The 12,583-nt window shown below is 40.0% G+C and overlaps 1 protein-coding gene across 5 annotated transcripts in view; it reads left to right on the top strand.

The window, feature by feature from the left end:
- The window catches only part of PAPLN (papilin, proteoglycan like sulfated glycoprotein), a 123,175-nt gene extending 110,903 nt beyond the window's left edge, over nt 1-12,272 (top strand). For 4 of the 5 annotated variants that reach the window (XM_073552682.1, XM_073552684.1, XM_073552681.1 and 1 more), the window contains 4 exons: nt 89-216; nt 1,079-1,187; nt 1,277-1,452; nt 5,639-12,272. In XM_073552682.1, coding sequence (XP_073408783.1) covers nt 89-216; nt 1,079-1,187; nt 1,277-1,452; nt 5,639-5,802 — 577 coding nt within the window. In that variant the 3' untranslated portion in view covers nt 5,803-12,272. Of the gene's footprint in view, nt 1-88; nt 217-1,078; nt 1,188-1,276; nt 1,453-2,913; nt 2,998-5,638 lie in introns of all 5 variants that reach the window. The other variant, XM_073552685.1, reaches the window with a different exon arrangement.
- Nucleotides 12,273-12,583: the final 311 nt, after the last annotated feature.

The raw sequence follows: 12,583 nt of genomic DNA, 5'->3' as shown, positions 1-12,583 counted from the left end.
TCAAACAACTACGATAAGGTTGCAGTGCGGATCTTCAGCATTGCAGTTGTGATGACCAAGGATTTGGACTTGCCATATCTTTTTGCAGGTACAGAAAACATGCAGATGGCTCCCTTGTCATTAGTCGGGTGAACTCAGAAGACGACGGGCTCTACACATGTGCGGCCACAACTGGAACCCGGAGGGAATTCAAACAAATCCAACTTAAAATTCGAGGTTAGCCGAAATCTCTCTGAACGCTGCAAACAAAGAATATAGTACTGAGCTGTGTTTTATCTTAGCAATGTTAGTGAGGAGCGAGCACGCTCGTGTGCTAATAGTTCAGCATGTTTGAGTTGCTGTGGCTGCTTGACAGCTGCAACACATGCAGGGATGGCCTGTTTGCTCAACAGCCGAAACACATGGAGGGATTGTCTAACAGCTGCGGTGACTCGAGCATAGTATTTGAGCACGCTGAAGACACTTTGTTAGCACCTGAGCATGCTCTGATAACACCTTATCCCAGCACGCTCACTCATCACTACGTGGCTGTTCGTTTTGTCATCAGACCCAAGATCAGTCCTGCACTTGCGAAAGGCGTATAGATGCTCATGACATAGTCAAACGTGCGGTGAGGCCACAACTTACTGCTGTCATACATTGCCACATAATGGCTGTCTGAGTGCAGGTCTTTTTTTTTCCTTTAATGTCGTCATAGGTTTAATTTACCCCCAAACAAATTTTACTTTATGAGCACAAAGTAGAATATATATTAGTGGCCAAAATAAGCAGTCATCTAAGAGATACAAACCTAACTGATATGTCGGACACATTAGTCTTTAATTGAACCCTTGGTCTCCTTTATACTTTCATTGCCATGATGTTAAATGACTATTCATGAACGGTCCTTAAAACTAGAGAAGAAAAAATCCAAAACAGTGCAAAAGTAATGATTTCTACATTATTAAGGATACAGGGTATGACATTAGGTCCTCTGGAAGTGCAGTAGAAAGTTGTCAACATTTTTTCACATTCATTTTTTTTAACCCTCTTCGAAATAGGAAATAAATGAAAACTCTAAACATCTTTCTCTTTGCAGGGGAGCTGAAAATCACTGATCCACCAACCAGTGTTACCGTGGCAGAAGGGGACGATGCCTCTCTGCGCTGTGTGGTGAGAGGTGAAAATGTCAATGTTCAGTGGTCGAGGTAACGTACAGGCAATCTGATCTGAAAATATAAGATGGATTGGTGTATTCCAGGGTCTGATTTTCATTTCTGGACTGTCTCCTCTCTAGGAATGGCGTACCAGTGCAAACAGATAGCAGCCATACCTATGTATCACATGATGGCAGCCTTTTGATAAGGAACACCAAAGCAGCCGATGAGGGATCCTATACGTGTAATGCATATAGCGGCACCCACTCCATCAGCGCCAGTGCCGAGGTCAGAGTGAACAAGCAAACGCCAGCAGGTGAGTCCTACGTGTGGCCCATGAGTCCAAACATGGTGACCTTTGCAGACACTTTAGTTACCCCCAAGCTCAAAGCAGACATGCTACATGAAAGCAAAGTCTTCACAGCTCTCATTTTTTATCCTCCATGTTAAACTATTTCCACATGTGCAGCCGAAACTCCACCCACGGTGAGTCAATGGGCACCCGCTAGTGATTCACAATTGAGCGTCCATTGACCCACTACGTGTGGCTAGAAATTTGGCCATGTGTCCAGTTGCACCCTTAGGCTGTGATGTACAATACAGAATTTTGTTTAGTCATTACTTTTACGTTGCATCAAAAATATGATAAATGAGGCCTAAATATTCTCAAGTATTTAAAATGAAAACTGGCATGGTTGCCCATGACAACCAATCAAAGTACAGCTTTCTTTTCATAAACTGTTCTGGTAAAATGAAGCTGCTCTGTGATTGGTTACTATTGGGTAACAGAAACTTGTCCTTTAAAACATTTTTTGATGTCTGCCCCATTGTCTCCTCCTTGTGTTCTGATCTTGAATTATAATCCACAGTAACATCCATGTTTATGTATATAGGAAAAAAAGTAGTGGCACTCACCGGTCCTTTGAAATCCAATGTCTTTAATCAGAAAAACCTGTTTAAAACGGGCTGCAGAGAGGGAAGGAACACATGTGCGGGACAATAGTCATCCTGCCCATGTGTTCCTTCCCTCTCTGCAGCAAGTTTTAAACAAGTTTTTCTGAATAAGACATTGGATTTCAAAGGACCGGTGAGTGCCACTACTTTTTTTTTTCCTATATACATGTTTGCATCTTATTTTGTGAGCACCTGGTACCTGCAAGCTTGATTGCTCAGTCCAAAGCTTGGTTTAAGGACAAGTTCACACACAGGTTCAATGGTGCCAGCTTTCTCCTTGTTTTTTTTCTACTTCCATGTTTATGCCGACTGCTATGGGAACGTTTGGTTCATCAGCGCGTGGTAGAAACTACAACCTCCAGCATTCACATCACTTGAGCTAACATTATACAGACACAAAATATACATTGTGTATATATTTATTATACCCCCCACACAAAAATAGAATAGAAGTAAACACTAGGGCTGTGTTCACAAAGTTATCAGGCAAAGGTCGCCCATTTCGCTACAGAATTTGTTCCAATTCCCACAACAGTGTGCAGTATTCTGCAAGTGAGCAGAGCTTTAGTAATATACATACTGTAGGTTGACAGCAACATTTAACAGGTTAACAGCTGTGGACAGTGCTCTCCTCCACCCGTAGCTATTAGAGGCAGATAATGGCTGAATAGCACAGCCATCATCTGCCGAGAAAGATGCAGGCTCAGCTTGCGAGCCCGTATCAAAATCTGGGAGCCAGAGTATGACATACCAGTAGTGGTTGTAGATTTTTGTAGCGGACTTATCCTGTTAAAATGCATGTAACCCTTGCTTTGTGTTGCAGATTATAAGGCTGGTTCTGTAGAGTATAAAATACACTACGTGTAAACCCAGCTTAATACAAGCTGTAGTTCGGAATTAGAACAAGGCAAGTAAAGCAATAAACTGGATTTGTAAAGTTAATCAACTTTTTACCTAAATGCTAAAAAATAAACATAGAAGGTATTATGAACATAAGGGAAACCTGTCAGCAGGTTATACAGAGTTCATGAATATGAAGAAATATATATATATATATATATATATATATATATATACTGCTCAAAAAAAATAAAGGGAACACTGTCCACTTAGGAGGCAACACTGTTTGACAATCAATTTCACATGCTGTTGTGCAAATGGAATAGACATCAGATGGAAATTATTGGCAATTATCAAGACACCCTCAATAAAGGAGGTGGGGACCACAGACCACATCTCAGCACCAATGCTTTCTGGCTAATGTTTTGGTCACTTTTGAATGTTGGTTGTGCTTTCACACTCGTGGTAGCGTGAGACGGACTCTATAACCCACACAAGTGGCTCAGGTAGTGCAGCTCATCCAGGATGGCACATCAATGCGAGCTGTGGCTAGAAGGTTTGCTGTCTGTCAGCGTAGTGTCCAGAGGCTGGAGGCGCTACCAGGAGACAGGCCAGTACATCAGGAGACATGGATCGGGCTGTAGGAGGGCAACAACCCAGCAGCTGGACCTATACTTCTGCCTTTGTGCAAGGAGTAACAGGAGGAGCACTGCCTGAGCCCTGCAAAATGACCTCTAGCAGGCCACAAATGTGCATGTTTCTGCACAAACGGTTAGAAACCGACTCCATGAGGATGGTATGAGGGCCTGACATCCACAGATGGGGATTGTGCTCACAGCCCAACATCGTGCGGCCCTCCAAAGAAATGCCACCCCTCACCATTACTGACCCACTGCCAAACCGGTCATGCTGAAGGATGTTGCAGGCAGCAGATCTGTCTCCACGGCATCTCCAGACTCTCACGTCTGTCACATGTGTTCAGTGTGAACCTGCTTTCATTTGTGAAGAGCACAGGGTGCCAGTGGCGAGTTTGCCAATCCTGGTGTTATGTGGCAAATGCCAAGCGTCCTGCATGGATCCTCTACCAAATTTCTGCATCTCTGTCTAACCATTAGATGACCAGGTGTTGGGCAAAGCTGAAAATTAGACTCATCAGAGAAGATTACCTTACTCCAGTCCTCTATGGCTCTCCTTTGCTTCTCATTGATGAAAGGCTTTTTTCTAGCTTTATATGACTTGAGCCCTGCCACTAGGAGCCTGTTACGAACTGTCCTTGCCGTGCACTTCACCCCAACTGCCATTTGCCATTCCTTTTGTAGGTCACTTGATGTCATCCTGCGGTTGCTGAGTGACATTCGAATAAGATGACGGTCATCTCGATCAGTGGAGAGTCGTTTTCGCCCTATGTCGGCTGTTGATTTTGTTGTCCCCAATGTCTGCTGCTTGACCTTGTTTTAATTGATTGCCGTCTTAGAAACTTTAAGGATGGAGGCAACATGATGCTCACTGTATCCCTAACTAGTAAAGCCAGAATTGAGCCCTTCTTTTCCTCACTCAAAACTTTTCTTTTCAACTCCTTTGGCATGGTTAAAAGTTACTTTTTCATTCCTATTACTTTTGGGATATTACTAGCACTTGTTTTGCCATCCAGCTTGTCCTATTGCAAGAGGATTGTGAACACCACAGCAGGGTTTTTATACTTTCCTTCGTTAAATAAGATTTGGTTCAGGTGATCACCTAATCAGAAGTACATTAAGTAGAATGAGGTGTCCTCTGGTTGGAATTCAACTAACACTGGAATGGAATGGCTGTCAGACATGTAGAGAAGCTGATTTTTATAAAACTGTGCAGTGGTCTCTTAATTTTTGCCAGAGCTGTATATCTATGTACTGTATATATATTTCACATTGACATGCTTTAGCACAATAGAGTGCATCTTTTTTGTATATTATACATGGAGTTTTGAATATTATACATGGAGGTAGCAGCTTGTAAGTTAAAAACTATTCACACTAGCTTGGATGTGCCAGTCTTTTTTTTGTTATTTCTATGAAGGACTACCTGGCAGGAGGTTTACTAGTACTCTAGTGATAATCTTCTGCTGATAAATGTGATTTTATCAGAACTACAGCAGTCAGCCCAGTAAGTGACTCATCGTTGGAATCGGGGTCTCTGCCTCTACATTATGCTCAACTTAGATTAGGTGATAAAAACTTAATGTCAGATTCCCTTTTAAGGTTTAGTTGTTTTTTTACGTTCCATCATGAAGAATACTCATTTTGCTGCTAGAAGTTCTACAATTTTCTAATATACTGTGATGTCTGGAAGTAAACTAGGAAGTTTCCTATTCACTGTGTGCAGAAATTGTCATAAAGCAGATTTTCCTTTCAGCATGTGAATGAGATTTTGTGAAATCTTACGCATTAATGCTACTGTAAGATGTAGCGAGGTTTTTCTGCATGGAAATCTGAAAGTTACTGTATTTATGATGGGAAGAGGGATGATTCCCAAGAGGATGCTGTAGGTCGATCTACAAAAAAAGAGCGATTTTATTTTTTTTATTAAGTTTTTTTTTACAAAGTCAAAATTACGTATACAAAAAAAAATTAATGTGTTCGTTTATGCCTTTGCCAAAGCAAGATATGTATTACAAGTTTGTTGAAATAGAAATCTGAAATTTTAATCTTTGTTTTATTTTTTTCCTACAGCCTCATCTACCGATCCCAATAACGAATGCATTGACAAGCCTGAACTGGCCAACTGTGACCTAATAGTTTATGCCCAGCTTTGTGCCAATGAGTACTATGGCAGCTTCTGTTGTGCCAGCTGCTCTAGACATCGCTCAGAGCACAGTCGAAGACACCGGGGCTGAGTGACATTTCTGATACACATCCATAACTAAGTAATAACGGCAAACAACCCGAAGCGATCCCGTCAGCCTTGATGCAGTCGGAGGTGTGAATTAGCATACAACATAAGCTTGAAAGTTGCTCAAAGCATCATTAAACATGTATTGACTATACCAAGCGAGAGCATTCCTGAAAAACATTACTGTGCTGTGATATTTGTTCTTTTTTCTATTTGCTTTCAAAAAGAGACAATTTATGTCCATTAATCTTTAGCTTTAAAAAGTATAAAAGATAGAATAAAATGTTAATACATATGTGATAAATCAGAAAGGGAACAATGACAAGGTGAGAGTCATGGCAGGGAGTTTTGTGACATTCTTTGCATCTCCTCTCTAAATGTAGGATATTGGGACATTTTGCATCGTTTCTACATCTATTTTATAATCTGACAAGTAAGAATATTTAATCAATGACATGGGATATTGTGCAATAGAGCTAGATGATGACTATTGCCAAGTGTGAACAATAGAAGTCAGGAGAAAAGTTGTATTGCTGACTGCAACTTTTTTCTGGCTTTGTATACACTGGTCTTTTGCGCGTTGGTCTCAAAAGGATAGAAACCTTGATAACACTCTGATAGACCCAATTAGAAGTCATGAGGATCTGCTGTTTGGACCAGTCGTGCAACCAATCCAACACAACAACATCCCAGCTTTAGTTCTACGTGGCAGCCATGACTCCAGTATGAACATGACCTAAAATGTTAGAATGTGTATCGCTCACTGATTGGAGTGACAATCTGTTAAGCCTCATTCACACACCAGTGTTTTCCATCAGTGCTTGTGCGCCAAACCCAGGAGTGGAGCTTACAGAGAAAAACTATCATTGAACGATTGACACCTTTTCTGTGTTTTGGAGACACTCCTGGTTTTGTCTATACAAATACTGATGTGTGAATAAGGCCGGGATCACACATGCATAGCATAGAAATACATGGAACCGCACACTCCGCTCCCGAGTGCCGGCGGCAGTGCCGGGTATCAAGATGCGAGACTCGGCTGTATTCCTCGCATGTGTGATCCTGGCCTAAAGCCTTAAATATCAGTGTAGGGTTTTTTTTTTTTTAAAGCTGTGAGAAATGATCCAATCCGTACACATCAGCAACTAAGGTAGAAATCAAAGTCTAGCTTCAACCTAAGGGCCCCCACATTCACATTAGATGCCTGTTGGTCCTGTTCTCTCTCCACTCTTTCTCATACACAGGAACACACGGCTGAGCACTTGTCCTCCGTTCTCGATGAGAGAAGCTCCTCTGTCCGCAGTTTATATCTCGTTAAATAAAGAGTAACCAATTTAATTTTTAAGTGTTTGGGTGAGGCTTAAAGGCCCCATTCACTACATATGGCCAGAACCCAACACACCGCCGTCTTAAAGCGACCCTCCTTCTCGCAATTAAAAAGTTACAAATCAGTGCATAGCAAAATAGCTGAAGTTTTTTTTCTTAAGCACATGATTTCTCAAAATATCCAAACCCCTCTTCATCGTTGCCAACATCTCAAAGTACTCTATGCATGGCGGCCTTTAACATACACGCCAAAGGTACAGAATTTGCCAAGCTGTCACTACGTTATTTATGGGAATACAATAAATGTTCTTCTATGGATGTTTCCTGTTAGGATAAACTCATCCCTTTACCAAGAATCATGTTGGCAACTTTCATCTTACTCTTGGATGAACAAACAGAGCGCAAGGGAAGGAATAGAAAAAACGGTTCAAGGAGGATTATGCAAGACAGTAGTCGATAATTTCAGAAAACATTTGTTTGGTTTTTTTGTATGAACGGATTGATGGCTCTAAGGCTACAAACACACTTGCAATTTTTGTTCTCTCTTTTATATACACTGTGCAAAAAAAAAAAAAAAAAATCAGTCTTTACCTTTTGTACTTTTTTTTTTTTTTTGAATAAAAAAACCTGCATGTGTGATTCCAGCCAAATAGTGTTCCCTTGGTAGCAGGAAAGAAAAAACGAAAAAATAAGAAAAATAAGTGGTATTAAAACTTTCCTAAAGGTGTTTGAGTTGCACGCTCATTCATCTTTATTCCGTTTATTGTAATTGCAGGGGAAATGTACAGGGTCAGCTTTAGGCGGCCTTAATCCTGCAGTTCTAATTTTACATCTGGGGTGATGATCTGTAAGCTTTAGTTCCATTTTAGTTTAATATTTTACATGTATAAAAGATGAATTTTCAGATATTGAACTTTAATTATAGGAATTGCTTAAGTCTGTGCAAAGCTCAGAAGGTGAAGATTCCCTTTTTTTGGGGGCAGATTAATTTTTTTAATTCAATTCTAGTGACTGGCGCTATGAAATACCAAATCTCTCCATCTACCACTAGGGGGAGCCTCTTCCATACTTTTAGTGTTTGCCCTTTATTACAGATCGCTGTATAAATCAATTAAAAAAGTCATTTAAATACTATGCAGCGAAGAATTATGACCTTTATATAGTATGGTGCCAACTGTATAACGATCCACTGAGTAATGCAGAGCAATAGCTGTCTGTGAACTACAGGGCCTCCGACAAATGGCAAGCAGTGCCGAGGAACACTATGCAGGTATTGACTGTGGAGCGAGTCACCGATCATGTCTGACCACCATTATTACATGCAGGAGCACAAAGCTATACACTGATCAGCAGAGCGTGCCATGCTAGGACGATAAATGTCATAACTTGATTTTTTAGGATCTATACGGAACAGTAAATTTAAAGGGGCTGTTGGCATTGATGATCTAACTGTAGGATAGGTGAGCGCCAGGTGTCAGACGTCAGACTGCCACCAATCAGCTGGCTTTCAGATGCTCAGCAGCTCCACTCAGTGTAGTGGCCATTGCTGGATACTGCAGAACAGCGCCTAGACTTTTGCGTAGAAGCTGCACTGCAGTAGTTGGCAGCGGCCACAACATTTTGAGCGACGCTCTATTAAAAGTGCTTACATCCAGCGGCACAAAATCAATTGGTCAGTGGGGAACTGTAGCAAATTTGATTCATTCTCTGTCCTGCCAATAGGTCATCACCGCATGACGGAACAACCCCTTTAAATGTATAGTGTGTGCCATCGAGTGGATGAAGTAAACAATTTAATACTTATGGCTGTAGATAAATAGATTCTGATCAGATGATAAATCACAAAAAATGGTGTGAAAGGGTGGACGTTCACTTTAACAAAAAATATCAATGTAAGGATAAAGAAATATCCATACAGTTAGGTCCATATATATTTGGACAGAGACAACATTTTTCTAATTTTGGTTCTAGACATTACCACAATGAATTTTAAACAAAACAATTCAGATGCAGTTGAAGTTCAGACTTTTAGCTTTCATTTGAGGGTATCCACATTAAAATTGGATGAAGGGTTTAGGACTTAACATGTGCCACCCTGTTTTTAAAGGGACCAAAAGTAATTGGACAGATTAAATAATTGTAAATAAAATGTTCATTTCTAGTACTTGGTTGAAAACCCTTTGTTGGCAATGACTGCCTGAAGTCTTGAACTCATGGACATCATCAGACGCTGTGTTTCCTCCTTTTTGATGCTCTGCCAGGCCTTCACTGCGGTGGTTTTCAATAGCTGCTTGTGGGCCTTTCTGTCTGAAGTTTAGTCTTTAACAAGTGAAATGCATGCTCAATTGGGTTGAGATCAGGTGACTGACTTGGCCATTCAAGAATATTCCACTTCTTTGCTTTAATAAACTCCTGGGTTGCTTTGGCTTTATGTTTTGGGTCATTGTCCATCTGTAGTATGAAACGACGACCAATCAGTTTGGCTGCATTTGGCTGGATCTGAGCACACAGTATGGCTCTGAATACCTCAGAATTCATTCGGCTGCTTCTGTCCTGTGTCACATCATCAATAAACACTAGTGACCCAGTGCCACTGGCAGCCATGCATGCCCAAGCCATCACACTGCCTCCGCCGTGTTTTACAGATGATGTGGTATGCTTTGGATCATGAGCTGTACCACACCTTCGCCATTCTTTTCTCTTTCCATCATTCTGGTAGAGGTTGATCTTGGTTTCATCTGTCTGAAGAATGTTCTTCCAGAACTGTACTGGCTTTTTTAGATGTTTTTAGCAAAGACCAGTCTAGCCTTTTGATTCTTGATGCATATGAGTGGCTTGCACCGTGCAGTGAACCCTCTGTATTTACTTTCATGCAGTCTTCTCTTTATGGTAGATTTGGATATTGATACGCCTACCTCCTGGAGAGTGTTGTTCACTTGGTTGGCTGTTGTGAAGGGGTTTCTCTTCACAATGGAGATTATTCAGCGATCGTCCACCACTGTTGTCTTCGGTGGGCGCCCAGGTCTTTTTGCATTGATGAGTTCACCAGTGTTTTCTTTCTTTCTCAGGATGTACCAAACTGTAGATTTTGCCACTCCTAATGTTGTAGCAATTTCTCGGATGGGTTTTTTCTGTTTTTTTGCAGCTTAAGGATGGCTTGTTTCACCTGCATGGAGAGCTCCTTTGACCGCTTGTTTCCTTCACAGCAAAACCTTCCAAATGCAAGCACCACACCTCAAATCAACTCCAGGCCTTTTATCTGCTTAATTAAGAATGACAGAACGAAGGGATTGCCCACACCTGTCCATGAAATAGTCTTGGAGTCAATTGTCCAATTACTTTTGGTCCCTTTAAAAACAGGGTGGCACATGTTAAGGAGCTGAAACTCCTAAACCCTTCATCCAATTTTAATGTGGATACCCTCAAATGAAAGCTGAAAGTCTGAACTTCAACTGCATCTGAATTGTTTTGTTTAAAATTCATTGTGGTAAAGTCTAGAACCAAAACTAGAAAAATGTTGTCTGTCCAAATATATATGGACCTAACTGTATGTTGTAAACTGTGTGAGTTTATATATTTATAGCTAGAAAAAGGAGAGACATTGTCCAGGTTGCTTTTTTTTCTCTTTTCCAAAAAAAAACAAAAAACAACAGCACAGCACCACACCTGAGTACAGGTTGTATGTGGCACTGTATCTTAGCTCTGATGAAGGAAAAAGATTAGTACTTCAATACTACATACATCCTGTGGACTGGAGAGGCGCTGTTCACACGCCTTTCTGTTCCAATCCTTGACAATTCTGCAGTATGTCAAAACAATTTAGTTGGAATTTTTTTTTTATACTGACTCAAGCTTATTTTTTTTTTTCTTATATAATGCAGCAGATTTTAAATAGACTGCAAGTTCTCTCCCATACAAGTGAATGGGAGCGAGCTTGTGTAGTGGCTGTGAATAATGCTACATGTATACAGAGCTGTGCCCCTTTACTTAGCTGATCAGTGGGGTATCTGAAATATGATTCACACCGTCAATAGTCCTAGAAAACAAAAAAAATGATAGTTGGGCTACAAATGCCTTGACGCAGCACTGTCACGTTACATTTTTTTATATTGTTGTAGTGTTTGCAAAATTGTGTAAAAAGACAAAAAACTAAATCGATGCATTTTAATATAACCAAAGAATTTGAAAAAAAAAAAAAAGACTCCGTCTGTGCAAACAAAAATAAAATGTATTTAGACACGTCTTTGTTTTAAACTGTTACAATGCATAAAGTAAATTGGAAACTGTCATTTATGCCAAATATTAAATTAAAAGGCATTTCTTTCACAGATATAGTTCTAGTTTACCAAGATACAGGTTCTTTAACCCTAACCTGTCTTATCCGATAATTTTACTTTTACTTATTATATGGGTTTTCTTGTTATATAGGAAAACTGCGATACAAGGTTTTAGGTGTGCATAACCAAAGAATGCTAAGAATGAAAAAGAAAAATATATATATGGTTGTGGAATGTAATCCTATACGTTGACTCAAATATATGTTGCTTTTAGAGACAAAAAAAGGTATATTGTAATATTTATACAGAGTGTTTAACTTTATTCAAGATATTAAAATTTCGATATCGAAGTCTTTTGAGCCTATGAAATACATTTTATTATATAAGGGTGTGGGTAATGCGATAGTATCGGCATACAAGATAGAAGGTAAAAACCAGAGCCTGAACAATCGGATAAGCTGAGCTGGTAATCTTCCCCCTGGGAGAGAAAAAATGGCTTATTTAAGCCAGAGATGCTGGGATAGTAGGTAAAACTTCACTTGTTCATACTATTATAAAGACGCTACATTTTCTTTTTAGAGAAAAAAAAATCAAATTTTTTTGCTTTCTGTGGTTTTTTTGCATTTACTTTTAAATGTTTGAGCAATGTTTTTAATGATATACTACATTATGTTTTATGATTGTTTTTTGTGTATTTTATGATGTATCCAAGTGTTTCTGCCGCCCATTGGGTGTGGCGTTTCTTTGAAAGGAGGCATTTTATGTGCCTCTTTCCCTATAAATAACAGACACTGTATGTGTATAGACTGTCCTGAGGAAGTGGTGTGATCACCACGAAATGCATAGAAATAAAGTCTATTTCTCTATTGTATCCGCTTGGACTACCCTGGTTCATCATTCTGACAGGCGAGCAGTGCAGTCTGATGCTCCATTCTCTTTACCTAACAAAGGATCATTTCTACTGTGGTGAAATTGATGTCACTTTGTTGGTGTCTGCCAACACATTTTTGGAAATGTGTAGACTCCTGGTTGAGTCTCCTTCATGTGTGTTGCCTGTAGAAGTAGGCCTCCAAGACCGGCAGTCCTCCACTCCCATTGAGTCAACTACCGGTGTTACTATTATTAAATTTTTCTGACAATAGTAATCAACTGATATTTGTGCCATCTGAGTGTTGCATCAAT

This window comes from Dendrobates tinctorius, unplaced genomic scaffold (assembly GCF_039654945.1).
Source record: "Dendrobates tinctorius isolate UK_male_01 unplaced genomic scaffold, ASM3965494v1 ptg000194l, whole genome shotgun sequence".
NCBI lineage: Eukaryota > Metazoa > Chordata > Amphibia > Anura > Dendrobatidae > Dendrobates > Dendrobates tinctorius.
This window is presented reverse-complemented; position numbering and strand designations above follow the sequence as displayed.